The sequence below is a fragment of the Corythoichthys intestinalis genome, chromosome 17 (genome assembly GCF_030265065.1).
Source record: "Corythoichthys intestinalis isolate RoL2023-P3 chromosome 17, ASM3026506v1, whole genome shotgun sequence".
Lineage (NCBI taxonomy): Eukaryota > Metazoa > Chordata > Actinopteri > Syngnathiformes > Syngnathidae > Corythoichthys > Corythoichthys intestinalis.
The window spans coordinates 37,745,955-37,763,036 of NC_080411.1; the positions used below are offsets into that span (position 1 = coordinate 37,745,955).

The window sequence follows — 17,082 nt, forward strand, 5'->3', positions numbered from 1 at the left end:
CTTTGCAGAATTCACGCGGAAGCTTTCGTTTGACTTCCGTCTTTATAAGGAATGGGGAAAGGGGGAAGTGACGTATGCCGTAAAGCAGTCAGCACATTTGTAGTTTTTTTTTGTGTGGCAGGGTTGTCGCAACCCAATGTCAGTACCGACAGGGTTTGAGTGGAGCATGCGTAGTACATGCACATGCAAAAACGTGCATGCGTTGATATGCGACCTTTTTACGACAGTTTGGGAATATGATGTGTTCTGGGGATTTATGTTTATTAGTACTTGATAATAATACTAATACTAATGACAATGGCTGTATTTTGAGGGAACAATAAATTTACGCTGCTGTATAAGCTGTACACTGACTACTTTCACTTGTTCAGTGATGTCCCATGAAAAGATATAATACCTGCAGAAATGTAAAGGACGTACTCAATTTTATATACCGTATTGGCCCGAATTTGAGACGGTGTTTTTTGCATTGAAATACGATTGAAAAAGAGGGGGTCGTCTTATATTTGCGGTCTAGACATTATACCCCTTTACAACGCTAGATGGCGCCAGATATCATTGAAGCGATGTTCTGTCATGACAGATCTCAGCTACTAGTTTAACCAGTTTGCATTATTTTATTGCAATGTTTCTCTTTTTTTTCTAATTGTTTCAAGACTACAGTTAGACTTCACTTTGATAGTTAATGCAGTTATTGCAATTTTGTTGTTTTATCACAATAGATTAGTTTATTAACATTTCAAAAACCAGAAGCCATTCATTTACGAATGTGATTGCACTTTACTTTACATATTTAAATGTTCAGATATTAAGATTTGAATGAGGCAAAATAACATGCTTTTTCTCTCTAATATATTGGTATAATCATTTGTTTCGGATGTACTGTAATTATTTTCTGCATAAAAATTAATTTGGTGTTCAAAATGTCTTTTTTCAAACTTGAGTCTTGAAAAAGAGGGGGTCGTCTTATAATCAGGACCGTCTTATATTCGGGCCAATACGGTATTATTCGAAAACGTGTTCATAATCTCATACCACTCACATCCTGTCGGTACTCACATTGGGTTGCGGCAAAGGTTCCTGCTACTCTCCTCAGCATTAATTAGTTCTGGTGAAAGCGATACAGATACCCTCAGGCCGTAACAGAGGTTTCATTAAACTAGTTGTCAATCAACATATCATCACAAATGTTATGAAAATGTTTCATAAAGGTTGAAAAGTTTCCTAGTGTTGCTTTAACAGTGGGTAATGGATAATCTTATTTACAATAGGGTGAAATAAAGTTTGACAAAAATATAAGTGCGAACGGAAAGGTAGGGATGCATTTCAACTGCTGATATTTAGAACCAAAGGGATGAAAAGCAATGAAAATGTAAAGTTATGGAATAACATAACAATAGAAACACAATAGTGTGTTTAAAATCTTATTAAGTCAAAGTATTAAAATAATTATGAAAAAAAACCTAAATCATTTAGTGGATTGACCAAAAAGACATTTGCTGTGTTTTGTATGCTTTTTAATTTATTGATACATAACTGTATTTGAAATGAAATAAACCACATTGAATTGAAATCGAAAGATTACATAACATATTTTGATGCTGAAACACAATGTCTGCTGTATCTGCCATCTGACCTTCAACTGATCTGTTTATACATTCTTTCCCAACCAAAATAACAGAAAGAACTCCATGCAGACGTGCTACAACACAGCACATAATTTCATGCTAGGACTCACACCCACTGTCTAATTAATGCACATAGGCTGTAATTATTCTCATTTGCCTGCCACAGGGTACTCATGTCATCAAAATACCCAGAGGGGCTCACGGGACGTGTGGAGTTCAACGACGACGGCGACAGGAAATACGCCCACTACAGCATTCTTAACTATCAGAAGAGTCGACTCATTCAAGTGGGCGTTTACAATGGGACGCAGGTAATTTGACAACCAATGCAAATATAGACAGGGATTTGCATCAAAAATGGTTTAAATTTTACCTCCCCTTACTAAAATGCGCAGTGCAGTTAAAGTTTTTTTTTTTTTTCCTGAAAACTGGGGCTGCATTTTGTTAAGCTGTGCTCAGCAGAAAGGAAACAGAAGACAAGTGACACTTGTGTTCACCCTGGGGCAGTCACGACATCTGATGAAATGCTGCATTGCCGGACACAATACGTGATTAGCTTGAAAATAAATATTGTAATTTCCTCTCTAGGTTTACTCAAGCAATGCACAATGGTACCTGTTCTTACAAAATTGATTGGTTCTGGAAGTAGTATTGTAACTTGAAAATTCTGTAAGTACAAGTTTTCCATGTATATGCCCTAATCTGTTCTAAGCCCCCCAAAATTCAGACATAAATCTTTTATCAAGCATAAAAATGCATCAAAACATGTAACAAATACATGTTCCAATGAGATAATTGCACAATAACAATAAAATAAGAATTGGGCATAATATAAAAAAAAGAAAGAATAAGAATAAAGAATAACAGTTAATACACTCACATAAAGCTGTCGGTGTTATAATCGTGGGCTGCAAACACCAAAACAGGCACATGAGATAGCGAGGGTCTGAGTTCAAGCAATGTATTGTTCACTGAGCTGTGGAGTTGAGCATCTGGGTGAAGGTACCAAAAAACACGAGGCGTAGATGAGATCCTGGAACAAAGCAAATAGGTCGATGATCAGATGAGTCCACAAAGAAGTATTCACAACACGAGACGGCACTAACAGTGTATTGAAAGAGACGATCCAGCGACATGGTGGAGCTCTGGCTGGCTTATGTAGGCTGGGGTTGGTGATTGCTGACAGCTGCCGTCGCTCCACCCGTTAGGTGGTGGGCGTGTAATTGGATGACACACACCCACACACTTGCCCAGCCCGGGGCCTGACAGTCGGAATACGAGGGGCGAATGAAGAGGACGCTGGGATGCACATACACATATAGTAGAGGTGCCTCTTAGCCAATTGGATGCCAGGAAGATGCTAGGCAATACCCAGTGGCAGAGCAGCTATAAGTATGTAATCTTCAGTAAACTCTGGGAGCTAAGAGTAGCAGCCCATACTGTATTTTTTGCCTTTCGTATCCTGAAATTGCTTTCGTAATATAGGCCATATTTTAAAATTGAGACTGATGTAGAGACATTCGTAAGCAGAGGTACCAATGTATACACTGCTGGCCAAAAGTATTGGCACCCCTGCAATTCTGTCAAATAATGCTCAATTTCTCCAAAATGATTGCAATTGCAAATGCTTTGGTAGTAATATCTTTATTTATTTTGTTTGCAATGAAAAAACACAAAAGAGAATGAGAAAAGTACAAATCAAATTATTATCATTTTACACAAAACTAAAAAAATGGGCCGGACAAAAGTATTGGCACCCTTTAAAAAAATCATGTGATGCTTGTCTAATTTGTGTAATTAACAGCACCTGTTACTTACCTGTGGCACATAACAGGTGGTGGGAATAACTAAATCACACTTGCAGCCAGTTAAAATGGATTAAAGTTGACTCAACCTCTTTCCTGTGTGTCAGGCCGAGTTGACGAGGCGGACTTAGCTGCGGAGGTTCAGGCAAAACTTTATTTTGACAACACAGGTTCTTCCGCTGACATGCGGGGATGAGAAAAAGCACAAACAAAAAGCGCTCCAACGGAGGAATGAGTCAGGATGACTAGAAACAAAATAAGGTTTCAAGCACAAAGCGCTCCAAACGGGAGGTAAGGCAAAAACATAAAGCGCTCCAAAAGGAGGAAAAATTCAAGCTTCTAGGATCAAAAGTTACAAACACAAAGCGCTCCAAATCGAGGATAATGTACAGAATAACTATGATAGCTATGGCGAGAGGCTGACGTGACTGACCATACATGAAAGACACTTCTGCACAAGACAAGGGGAACTAGGGCATTATATACACACACAAGGTAATGTGGAACAGGTGGAAACAATAGGTGATTAGCTGACAAGAGGAAGAGCAAGTACGCGACTATGAAGAGGGTGAAGCCTTCAAAATAAAACAGGAAATGACGTGACACAACTCCATGACGTGACACTGTGTCCTTGTGTGAACCACATTGAGCATTGAGAAAAGAAAGAAGACCAAAGTACAGTATGAGGAAGCATGGGCAATCTCAAGGCTACAAGTCCATCTCCAAAGACCTGAATGTTCCTTTGTCTACCGTGCTCAGTGTCATCAATAAGTGTAAAGCCCATGGCACTGTGGCTAACCTACCTAGATGTGGACGGAAAAGAAAAATTGACGAGAGATTTTAACGAAAGATTGCACGGATGGTGGATAAAGAACCTTGACTAACATCCAAACAAGTTGAAGCTGTCCTGCAGTCCGAGGGTACAACAGTGTCAAACCGTACTATCTGTCGGCGTCTGAATGAAAAGGGACTCTATGGTAGGATATACGGGAAGACCCCACTTCTGACCCAGAGACATAAAAATGCCTGGCTGGGGTTTGCCAAAACTTACCTGAGAAAGCCAAAAACGTTTTGGAAGAATGTTCTCTGGTCGGATGAGACAAAAGTAGAGCTTTTTGGGAAAAGTCATCAATATAGAGTTTACAGGAAAAAAAACCCAAGGCCTTCAAAGAAAAGAACACGGTCCCCACAGTCAAACATGGCGGAGGTTCCCTGATGTTTTGGGTTTGCTTTGCTGCCTTTGGCACTGGACTGCTTGACCGTGTGCATGGCAATATGAAGTCTGTAGACGACCAACAAATTTTGCAGCATAATGTAGGGCCCAGTGTGAGAAAGGTAGGTCTCCATCAGAGGTCATGGGTCTTCCAGCAGGACAATGACCCAAAATACACTTCAAAGAGCACTAGAAAATGGTGTAAGAGAAAGCACTGGAGACCTCTAAAGTGGCCAGCAATGAGTCCGGACCTGAATCCCATAGAACACCTGTGGAGAGATGGATGTTTGGAGAAGGCACCCTTCAAATCTCAGAGACCTGGAGCAGTTGGCCAAAGAAGAATGGTCTAAAATTCCAGCAGAGCATTGTAACAAACTAATTGATGGATATTGGAAACGGTTGTTTGCAGTTATTTTGTCTAAAGGTTGTGCTACCAAGTATTAGGCGAAGGGTGCCAATACTTTTGTCCGGACCATTTTTGGAGTCGTGTGTAAAATGACACTGATTTGTTTTTTAATTTATAATTTTTTTCATTCACTTTTGTCTTTTTTCATTGCAAGCAAAATAGATGAAGATATTACTACCAAAGTATTTGTAATTGCAATCATTTTTTTGGAGAAATTGAGCAATATCTGACAGAATTGCAGGGGTGCCAATACTTTTGGCCAGCAGTGTAGCTGTCTATGGTTTGTCAATCTTAAAGTACCTTTATATTTATTAATTTTATTTCATTCTTTTTTCCCCTTTTTTAACCTATTCTGTTCAGCTGCTTAGACATGGAGAATAGGAATCTGAGTGTCCTTATGGTCTGAACAGTTTTAATGTATCACATGGGAGTTTGATATTGTCCCATTGTGGTTGTTCATTATGTAGGAGAAAGCAGAGACAAGGAAGTGGTTATGGGGGACAGAAAGGAAGGAAGCAGACAGAAGAGGAAAATAACAAAGAAAAAAAAATACATTGTTACATGCCTATGCTATCTATGAACATAGTGGTGCTATAGTTAGCTAATTATATTTACCCGTGGACACCATGTGGGGTGCCTGATAACTTGATAACTGAATCTTAATGAATTCAGGTAGAACGTTGAAGTTAAAGGGCAATCATAAATAACAAAAGAGCTGTGATTACATGAAAAAAAGCTCCCACTCATGTGTGTGTGTTGGCTCCCTGTAGGTGGTAATGAACAATCAGCGCAAGATTATCTGGCCCGGCGGGGAGACTGAAAAACCACAGGGTTTCCAGATGTCTACTCGACTAAAGGTAAGGCGGTGATGCTCGCGTTCACTCATATCATGTATTAACCATAACCATTTCAGTCAGTGCGGGGAAAGAAAAGACGCCGCCCTTTCCATCTGAGCTGCCGCAACATATCAAACATGTCTTTCAAATAAGACCTTCAAAAAGCTTCTTTGTCTGTATGCTCTCACATCTGCTTCTTGGGCATCCATTTGGACATCCGTTTTCCATTTCCGTTTATTGGTCCCAATGGTTGTAAACAGCTGAAATGATGTGATCAACAGATATTGTCCTATTTGTTTTAGATAGTGACAATACACCAGGAGCCATTTGTGTACGTGAAACCGACTATGCAAGATGGAACGTGCAAGGAGGAAATGACATTAAATGGAGTCTTAATTAAAAAGGTTATCTGCACTGGGCCCAATGAGACCATCCCAGGTAACACATCAGGGACGTTTATATCAATGTGCTTTTAACGCACAAACATCTACTGGAGATGCATACATATATATGCAGTAGGTATCTATATATGTATGCATGTAGCTGAGTGTGCCATTCAAAGTGTCTTATGGCTGATGTGCTCAGAGTGACTGTGTGCGAGCATGAGATATGCATAAAGAGAGGATGACGCATTTGTTCAGTCTACATGCGCCGGACAAGGAATTAAAACAACAACAAAAAATTTTATGGGTAGGTTGTAATTCGCAACCTTTTCTGGTCTGATTACAGGGCGCCCAATAGTGCCGCAGTGTTGTTATGGGTTCTGCATTGATCTGCTGATCAAGCTGGCTATGACCATGAACTTTACGTACGAGGTTCATCTGGTGGCTGATGGGAAATTTGGAACCCAGGAGCGGGTTGGTGTCAGTTGACCTCACTCAAGGACATGTTTGTCATTCAATATTTCTGTGAATGTAAATGGTAAATTACTGTACTTACTACTTTTTCTTCTAGTGCTACCTATTTCTAAACCATGTTGCAATTGGTCATTTATTTGACTATAGACCCTACTCACTTGACGTCACAACCATGCCTCCATGCCATATTGTCCGTCTACTCGTCGTGTTGATGCATTAACGCTAGGTAAATTCCTCCTATTATGGCGTGTTTTTCTGCTCGTTAACATTAATAATCAAAATGGTGAAGGCGTGTGTGGCGGTTGGTTGCAATAACAGAGAAGATAGACGGAGAGACTTGAAGTTCTACCGTATTCCGAGAGACCCGGAGAAGAGAGCGAGATGGACTGCTGCAATTCGACGAGAAAACTGGGCTCCAAACGATTACCACGGATTATGTAGAAGTCATTTTATATCTGGTAATATATATTTAGAGGGTTTTGGGCTGACAACCACAATTAAGATCATTGCGAGGCTAATCGCCGACAACATACAGTTTCAAATTCAAGATGCTTATTTCTTCCACCATCATTATATTTTGAATAATATTTAGCTGGTACCAAGTGAAAGAAGCTGGCCTCGTCTACGGATCATCAGTTAAACAGGTGTGTCCAAACCTTTTGCAAAGGGGGCCAGATTTGGTGTGGTAAAAATGCGGGTGGCTACCTTGGCTGATTTACATAGAACAATATATTTAAACAAATGTTAGCAAGCCCTTCTGTGTGTCACATTTGCTTTATTATTTTTTTTAATTCATAATTTTAACAGTCTCGTCTTTGTGGCGTTCTCTTTCGACACTCGGGCTCTTGCGAAATACTGCTGCTGTGAAATTAAACTGGCTTCAAGTTGCTATAATTTCTCGCTGCGTATCTTCCCTGTAATGTCGTAAATGTCAGCGTGTCTTGTTCGGTAATATTATCGCGTCACATCGAACTCTATGAAAACAGCGACTGTCTCTTTGCAAATGAGGCAGACACAGTTGTTGCATGTTTTATTGAAGAAAAAGTCCAATATCCACCTATCCTTGAAGCGCTGGCCATCGCAGTCAACTTTTTTTTTTTTTTTTTTTGATTGTCGCCATTTTAGAAATCACATAGGGTAATGTTGCTTAGAGTGCTGCTCTTAAAGTTTTTCAAACTTTCGTGAGAATAAGCCGATTTTGTGTTGACAAGACAGTAGTAGATATCAGGGTAGCAGATGTCAGGCAGAGAAGGCGAAGACAGCGGGTCGAAAAATATCGATTTAGGCATCAAATATGGATCTGTCGAATGGATAGACTGAAGCTTTTCCACATAACGCCTTTTATGCAACGCATCCAATGAGTTTACAGCGTCTGAAAGCACCGGGGCTTCCATGAATTGCTCTATAAACTGAACGACTAATTGAAACCATCGAGAACAGGGCTAAACAGAGACGGACAATATGGCGGCCGGATACAGCGACACGTCATTCTGTGATGTTGGTGAGTAGGGTCTATTGCAGTGGTCTCAAACCGGTCCTCAAAGGGCCGCAGGGGGTACTGGATTTCATTCCAACCAAACGAGACAAATACCTTTTCACCAATCTGGTTTCTTACAAGTGTAATCAGTTGATTGCAATCAGGTGCTGCTTATGTTAGTAGAAACCTCATTGGTTGAACTGTTTGTGCTGGATCTGTTGGAACAAAAACCAGGACCCACTGCGGCCCTTTGTGGAGTCGGTTTGAGACCGCTGGTCTATTGTGTGTAATGGGTGCCAATCCTCCCATAGCTAAGTTGCTGCTACAAAGCCAAAAGACACCAATGGCAATCATTTTCCAGGAGATTAAGCCAATTTTTTATTAGTAATGGATACTTTAATTACATACAGAAATTCTTATTTTCATAATATGCTTGAGCAAAATGACAAAGAATTGATTGACATTAATAATTTGTATTAGGGACCGTTCAATTCCACATTTTGTTAGACCTTCACTTTTATAATTAAGTTTTAACCTAAATAGTAAGAACATTCTATGATCCTGAGTTCCCGTCAAGTCACTCAAAAAAGCACTTTTTTGACATTACCGTATTTTCCGCACTATATTGCGCATCAGAGTATAAGGCGCACCTTCAATGAATGGCTTTTTTAAAAGTTGTCTTCATATACAGTGGTACCTTGACATAAGATCGCTTCGACAGCCAACGTAAAAGTTGACTCGGCATTTGTTTCTACATCTGACGACATTCTCGAAATACGACAATTTATGACAGCGCCGCAGTTCCTTTGTTTTCCTGAAAGACGGGCACTGGGCGGATTTTCTTGTGAGAAAAATGAACGTGAATTCTAAGAAAGTTAGTGCAGGTGGTGTAAAAAGGAAAAAAGTGACGCTTACCATTGAAATGAAAATGGAAATGATAGAAAAATATGAGCGTGGTGTGCTTGTACGTGAACTGGCTCGACAATACGGCTGTAGAATGTCTACGATCTCGACGGTTCTCCTCCGACCTCAGTTCGCCAGTCTTTATAAATTAAGGTGGCAATTATTATTGTTGTAACATCGGCAAGGAAGTCGCAAGCTTTGTCAGATTTTTAATCCTTTAGTTCAGAACTTGTGCAGCACAACACGTCTACTGTCTACAGTATACACCAAAAACCACAGGGCTCTAAAAGTGAAAGTAATATCTCTACCGCACCGACTTATCTTACTGTGACATCAGCCATGCGGTGCGTTCAGGTACAGCACACAAAACACGTCCTCCACATTAGAACCCAATTTGTTACATTATAACAGGAATTATTATTATTTTGATTTTTATTCATAATTTATTTGTTTTGCTATGTGTAATTGCCATTTGTAATGGTACCAGCAGGATTTATCAAGGATTTAGTGTAGGTTTTCTGGCTGTGGAATGAATTAATGGAATTATAATGTATTCTTATGGGAAAATCCTGCTCAACATACGGCCATTTCGATTTACAAACAAATTCCTGGAACGAATTAAGTTCGAATGTATAGGTACCCTTGTATAAGACGCACCGCATTAAACTGTAAGGCGCAGTAGTAATAGTAGTAATAGTAGTAGTAGTGGTTAGGTTGCATTATGCATCCACTAGATGGAGCTGCGCTAAAGGGACTGTCATGCCCTGATAAACCAATATATAAGGCGCATCGCATTATAAGGGGCACTGTTGGCTTTTTAGAAATGTTTGCCGTATAGTGCAGAAAATTCAGTATTTCATATACCTTTTAAAGAACTTTCCTTGGATTATACTATTTTCACACACAGTATAGTGATCATTACATTTCTGGCACTCCAGGTGAACAACAGCAACAAGAAAGAGTGGAATGGCATGATGGGAGAACTCCTGGGGGGCCTGGCTGACATGATTGTTGCCCCGCTGACTATTAACAACGAACGAGCCCAGTACATTGAGTTTTCCAAACCCTTCAAATATCAAGGTCTTACCATCCTCGTTAAAAAGGTACGTTCGTCAATTTGGTGGGCTCGCAAGTTAGGTAGGCACCCGTTTAGGGTATAGTATAATCTGGTTTATTGGCAAAATTGATGTTTATTATGCAATGAAAAGAAATACAGTGATCCATCGTTTTTCGCGGTTAATGGGAATCAGAATCCGCCACGATAAGTGAAAAACCTTGAAGTAGCCCCCCCGAAAATAATTGTTTGTTTTGTTTTGTGTGTTCAATGTATTTATTCATATTTAGCATTGGAAAGGGATACATATAAGACTTTTTTTCACTTTTTTTCCCCCCAAAGTATGATTTAAACAAAACAAATAATAAACCTGTATATATTATTGGTTTGAAGCACTTCAAATGTAATAGTTATTAGTTTTAAGTTTTAAACATGTTTCTGTCCCACCGAATTATTTTTAAACAAGAATAAAGTACTGTAGTAAAAAAATCATTGGCTTCATTAAATTCTTCAACTACCTCCCTTGGCTGTGACTCTTGGAGTGACATGTAGAAATTACAAACTGCTCAGGATCACTTGGGGCGTTTATTGCTACGAACACAAGCCCGTCTGGCTGCCTTGAATGTCGCCACACACACACATTCATTCCAGCGCGCACTTCCTTATTTCCCTGCCCGCGCATACGCACACAGAGCCCATTAACCTACTCAAAACCTCTCACTTAAACACAATGATTTGCCACAGCAACTGTTTAACAAGTTAAACGATGATTGACACATGTGGGGCATTTCAAGTCCGCTTCTCTGGCAAGATCAAACACAACCATCTGTCAACATCGTTAACTTTAATAAACAACTCCATTGCAGTGTCGCAGTGCCTGAGGAACAAAGAGCAGGGAGAGGGAGGGTGGGAGAGTGACACTAGGTGATCGGTTCGGGACAGCTCATCTGTATTTTTTTTCTTTTTTTTTAATTGGAAAAAAAAATCAGTGATCGATTAAGGGCGAGGGATCACTGTAATTCTAATTTTGTGGTGTTTTTCAACTGAAATTACATTCGATTGTGAATGGAATTAGTTGCCGTATATAAATATAAGTAAGACTTATTATTAACCTGTCGCTGTGTGTGTTTTTAGGAAATCCCTCGCAGTACGCTGGACTCGTTCATGCAGCCATTTCAAAGTACTTTGTGGCTGTTGGTGGGTCTTTCGGTACATGTGGTGGCGGTGATGCTTTACCTACTAGACCGGTTCAGGTACACAGGGAAGAGTGTGTTTGTGGGTGTCGTGCATGAGTCCAGAGTTGCATGAGTTGCAGGTCTTCCACTCAGTTAAGATGAGTAGATAGATGGAGGCGAAGGTTGACTCAAACATCCCACTGCTATACCTGTTTTGCAGTCTTCGTCAGTCTTTTTTTCATTTTTTCTTTTTCGCTTCGCTCACTCATGTTCAGTTCCTTTCCATTCCCTCAGGCTGCCAGGGTTTGCTCAAGCGTATTGTCTGCAAGGGCTTACTCAGTCTCATGCAACCATTTCAAATTTTCTCCTACAGCCCATTTGGAAGATTTAAAGTAAATAGTGAGGAAGAAGAAGAGGATGCCCTCACCTTGTCATCTGCCATGTGGTTCTCCTGGGGAGTGTTGCTGAACTCTGGAATTGGAGAAGGTGACATGCTTCACATGACAAAGTAGAAATATGTCATTTTATTGCCTTTGGCATGCAACGAGTTAAGTACAAAGGAGGGAAAAAATTGAATTTAGTGCAATGAAATGGGCTGTTGGCCTTTCTACCTCGATATCTCATGTCCGCAAGAACTATTGCTGGGCAGGTATGCCTATATTAGTGAACACTGAAAATACACTTATGTTGCATGGGTGCAGTCTATGAAAACAAGCCCATCAATGTCAAGGTAAAGGTATTAAAAATGTGCATTATGTCTCTTTGGTCTTTGTACAATTTGACATGCTCCAGATTTGAAGCCTTCCTTTAAAGATAACATTGCAATTGATTTAAAAAAGGCTTTGATACTATTTGTCTTGTAAAAGTTTTATTCCTGTTGTTTTTATGGACCTTCTGTGAATTATAGGATTTTCTATTTTTTGTGCATTTCTGTACTCTTTGTTCTAGTACTTTGAATAGTGACAGTGATACGTTACGTTTGACTTGCAGGTGCACCTCGAAGCTTCTCAGCGAGAATCCTTGGTATGGTGTGGGCTGGCTTTGCCATGATCATTGTGGCTTCTTATACTGCCAACTTGGCTGCTTTCCTGGTGCTGGATCGGCCTGAGGAGCGCATCACCGGCATCAATGACCCAAGGGTATGTGATTATGTCAACACTTGACTAATTGTCAACACTATATCACACATTCAGTAATTTTGTTAACCAGAGCGCATATTGTACCTCTGCCATGGTTTAAAACGATCTCTTCTGTGAAATCAATGACTGAATGATGCAGAACTTAATAGAGTACCTAGTAGTACGATCTCCAATGGACGCGACGTCACGGCTGTCTGCGCAAAGAGCTCATTAAAATACTAGTCTACAGTCTGAATATTTGGCAAAAACAATTTTGTGACTTTATGACCAATGTTCTCTTCAGCTCAGAAACCCATCTGACAAGTTCATCTATGCCACGGTGAAGCAGAGTTCCGTGGACATCTACTTTCGGCGGCAGGTGGAGCTTAGCACCATGTACCGCCACATGGAGAAGCACAACTATGAGAGTGCCGCCGAGGCCATCCAGGCAGTGCGTGACAAGTGAGTCTCGGCCAGGCCGCGCCGACCAGATCGGGTTGGCTGGCTGCTCAACCTGTCAAGCACAAAGTCAATGCTGCCCTGGTCAGGTCAGGTCAGGGGGGATAAAGGGAGGAGGGAAGGGACACATGGACCTGTAGATCAGATGGAAACTGTAGGACTTACTTCAGTCATCTGTCTGATCCGGGCCCATGGCTCAGAAGATAACAGTTCCCAGGGGGGGTCAGTGTGGATGAAACAACCACACAGAGTGAGGTGGAGCTAACATTTAGTAGAGGAGCACCCTTTTTCAGGTTGTACCCAGACGAACATCCATGAGATGGGGGGAGGCGCATTTTACCCATCTGGCATTGGATTACATTTGGGCCATAGGCATCGGTACTGATTACTGGTAAACGCTGAATGACACACAAGATCTGGTGTGCGAGAGCGAGAGGGCCGCTGACCGTGAATGTGTATGTAGTTCATTGTATTGTTGCACCGTAACCCCTCCTCCCACTCCTCCCTCCCTCCTTGCTCCCTCCTCCTTCCTCCTCCTCCTCCTGCCTCCCACTCCCCCCCACAGCAAGCTGCATGCTTTCATCTGGGACTCTGCGGTGCTGGAGTTTGAAGCCTCGCAGAAGTGCGACCTGGTGACCACGGGAGAGCTGTTTTTCCGTTCGGGCTTTGGCATAGGCATGCGCAAGGACAGCCCCTGGAAACAGAATGTGTCCCTGGCCATTCTCAGGTCTGTCCCAGCCGAAGGTGCATTATTCGTCTATTTTTTATTTTGTTTGTTTCTTATCTATATGATTTCATGGTCATTTATTGACCACTTTTAGCCATCGCCTTATGTCACATCTATTTACTGTAGCTCCCCTTCCTGCCCTCACTGCCAGTCTGTCTGTCTGTCTCTCTGTCTGTCTGTGACCGACCTTGGTGTCTGTCACATAAATATTCCGACCAGGGTATAAGCGACTCTCACGTCTCAATATGAGCGCAGTGCATTAACTTTGTCACCTCTCTCCCCACCATCTCTGACCCCTTGCAGTTCTCATGAAAACGGATTCATGGAAGATCTAGATAAAACCTGGGTGAGATACCAGGAGTGTGACTCAAGGAGCAATGCCCCAGCCACACTCACCTTTGAAAACATGGCAGGTATGGTCCTTAAGGCGTAGAAAAGCGTTAAAAGTGATTGGACAAAAACTGCAGTGGTAAGTTACTGTAGCCCTTTTTTGTCCAATACCTTTACCCCTCAAAAGAAATATAAGTAGTCGCGGTGTGGGTTATGTGTTCCGTCTAGTGCTGTGGCTTCATCGTCGTAATGTTAGGAATGAGCTGTTTTCAGTCGTTCGTAGGAACCGGTTTTAGGAGAGCCGTAGTGACCATTGAGCATGACTCACAACGTCCATGCTCAGTGGGAGAGGCGGTGTGCTTAAGATCAACAGCTTGCAACTTTTTTCCTCCTGATCCCTCTGTACAGGGGTCTTCATGCTTGTGGCTGGTGGCATAGCAGCAGGGATCTTCCTCATCTTCATTGAAATAGCCTATAAGCGCCATAAAGACGCCCGCAGGAAGCAGATGCAGCTCGCCTTTGCGGCCGTTAATGTTTGGAGGAAGAACCTGCAGGTAGGAATGATTTCCTTTGTTCTAACCAGAGTGAAAGGGCCTCGATGTAGGGATGGTTACAATCCTGCCCCAATCACATCATGGGGGCCGATGAGTGTACGTTCCTTTTCGCACCGATTTTGATAATAATGAAAAAAAAAAAAAAGTGGCCATCTACTACAACCACAAACCGACAAGACGTATTTGAAAGCCCAAACCAACAGTATACAACCATAAAAGACAGTAATGTAAGCGTATAATTTCCACAGGCAGGTATCTATAATTCAGAATTATGGGTAATAAAAGTGTGCTCAAATTAAGATCATAAATGCTGTCTTCCCAATTTTTATGCATGTAGGATTTACTGTAAATTGTTTTTTTCCAATCAAATTAAACCACTCATATGATTAGCAGAAAGGTTTTTACACAAGTGTGAAGTCACATAATAACTTGTGTTGCACCTATCCTATACCATTCTTTGGCTCCCAATGGCAGGCTGTGTCTTATCGGCCGATACTGTACCGATGCAAATTTTTTTGTTGTTGTTGTTGTTGACAAAAACAAAACGAAATGTATTTATTGTTCTTTTAAAGGGATCCACGGATAGAAAGGCTTGTAGTTCTTAAAAGATATAAGTTATTATGAATTAAAATAATTTAATATTCAAACCCCTCTTGATGTTTTTGGTATTATACAATTTGTAAAATTAGTTTATCTAGTAGGTCGCCATTGTTGTTGACGTCGCAGTGCGGTAACGTCACATGGTTACGCTGCCGGGCTTCCAGAGTATGACTCTAGCGACATAAACATGTCATCAGTTCAACCCTTTCAATTTGAACCCGAGAGTAACATAAATGAGCATGACAGCACTGTCGATGTTTCACAAAACGACCAGGAAAAGCAAAATGAACAGGAAAGACGGGATTAGACGACCTCCGTGAAGTTGGCCCCCCATCAGACGCAAATTTATATAAAAATTATGTCAATCGTTTGTGCTATGATTGTGCTGGTTTGTGCTGCAAAAAGTTTCGTTTGTGCCATCATCGTTTTGCAGTTATTAAACTTTGTTTTTTAGGTCATCCAGAGTTCACCCAGCCCCCCATCTGTGGCAGAATGGAACCCCGGTGGTGTCATTTGATTCTGCCTCGTTAGTGCTGGATTGTGCTGAAAAAAGTTTTGTTTGAACTGCTACGGTTTTCGAGATATTCATAAAAATGTATAGTGATGACGTCACGCGCAGCCCCCCATCAGACGCAAATTTATATAAAAATTATGTCAATCGTTTGTGCTATGATTGTGCTGGTTTGTGCTGCAAAAAGTTTCGTTTGTGCCATCATCGTTTTGCAGTTATTAAACATTGTTTTTTAGGTCATCCAGAGTTCACCCAGCCCCCCATCTGTGGCGGAATGGAACCCCGGTGGTGTCATTTGATTCTGCCTCGTTAGTGCTGGATTGTGCTGAAAAAAGTTTTGTTTGAACTGCTACGGTTTTCGAGATATTCATAAAAATGTCTAGTGATGACGTCACTCGCAGCCCCCCATCAGACGCAAATTTATATAAAAATTATGTCAATCGTTTGTGCTATGATTGTGTTGGTTTGTGCTGCAAAAAGTTGCGTTTGTGCCATCATCGTTTTGCAGTTATTAAACATTGTTTTTTAGGTCATCCAGAGTTCACCCAGCCCCCCATCTGTGGCGGAATGGAACCCCGGTGGTGTCATTTGATTCTGCCTCGTTAGTGCTGGATTGTGCTGAAAAAAGTTTTGTTTAAACTGCTACGGTTTTTGAGATATTCATAAAAATGTCTAGTGATGACGTCACGCGCAGCCCCCCATCTGCGGCGGAATGGAACGGCGATGATGCCATTTTTTTCTTCATCGTTAGTGCTGGTTTGTGCTGCAAAAAGTTTCGTTTGTGCCATCATCGTTTTGCAGTTATTAAACATTGTTTTTTTAGGTCATCCAGAGTTCACCCAGCCCCCCATCTGCGGCGGAATGGAACCCCAGTGGTGTCATTTGATTCTGCCTCGTTAGTGCTGGATTGTGCTGCAAAAAGTTTTGTTTGAACTGCTACGGTTTTCGAGATATTCATAAAAATGTATAGTGATGACGTCACGCGCAGCCCCCCATCTGCGGCGGAATGGAACGGTGATGATGCCATTTTTTTCTTCGTCGTTAGTGCTGGATTGTGCTGCAAAACGTTTTGTTTGAACTGCTACGGTTTTCGAGATATTCATAAAAATGTCTAGTGACGACGTCACGCGCAGCCCCCCATCTGCGGCGGAATGGAACGGCGATGATGCCATTTTTTTCTTCGTCGTTAGTGCTGGATTGTGCTGGAAAAAGTTTTGTTTGAACTGCTACGGTTTTCGAGATATTCATAATAATGTGAAGTGATGACCTCAGTTTTCAGCGCTGCGGGCCGCACAATAGATCAGGAATAAGATTGCGTCCACTGACAGGTTTCAGTGACGTTCTCCGCTGATCTATCGGTTGTTGTCTCCTACGTCATCATGACCACCTGAGCCGCCATCTTTCGTGTATCTCAGTGACCTGGACTACA

At 41.4% G+C, this 17,082-nt stretch overlaps 1 protein-coding gene across 11 annotated transcripts in view; it reads left to right on the top strand.

The window, feature by feature from the left end:
* LOC130905305 (glutamate receptor ionotropic, NMDA 1) overlaps positions 1-17,082 on the top strand; it is a 62,201-nt gene that overhangs the window by 27,356 nt on the left and 17,763 nt on the right. For 6 of the 11 annotated variants that reach the window (XM_057818567.1, XM_057818572.1, XM_057818573.1 and 3 more), the window contains 12 exons: positions 1,795-1,939; positions 5,823-5,909; positions 6,191-6,335; positions 6,615-6,745; positions 10,064-10,228; positions 11,314-11,432; positions 11,728-11,840; positions 12,345-12,493; positions 12,777-12,934; positions 13,497-13,658; positions 13,962-14,071; positions 14,397-14,542. In XM_057818567.1, the coding sequence (XP_057674550.1) occupies positions 1,795-1,939; positions 5,823-5,909; positions 6,191-6,335; positions 6,615-6,745; positions 10,064-10,228; positions 11,314-11,432; positions 11,728-11,840; positions 12,345-12,493; positions 12,777-12,934; positions 13,497-13,658; positions 13,962-14,071; positions 14,397-14,542 (1,630 nt within the window). The remainder of the gene's footprint in view (positions 1-1,794; positions 1,940-5,822; positions 5,910-6,190; positions 6,336-6,614; positions 6,746-10,063; positions 10,229-11,313; positions 11,433-11,727; positions 11,841-12,344; positions 12,494-12,776; positions 12,935-13,496; positions 13,659-13,961; positions 14,072-14,396; positions 14,543-17,082) is intronic. The other 5 variants (XM_057818568.1, XM_057818570.1, XM_057818576.1 and 2 more) reach the window with 2 other exon arrangements.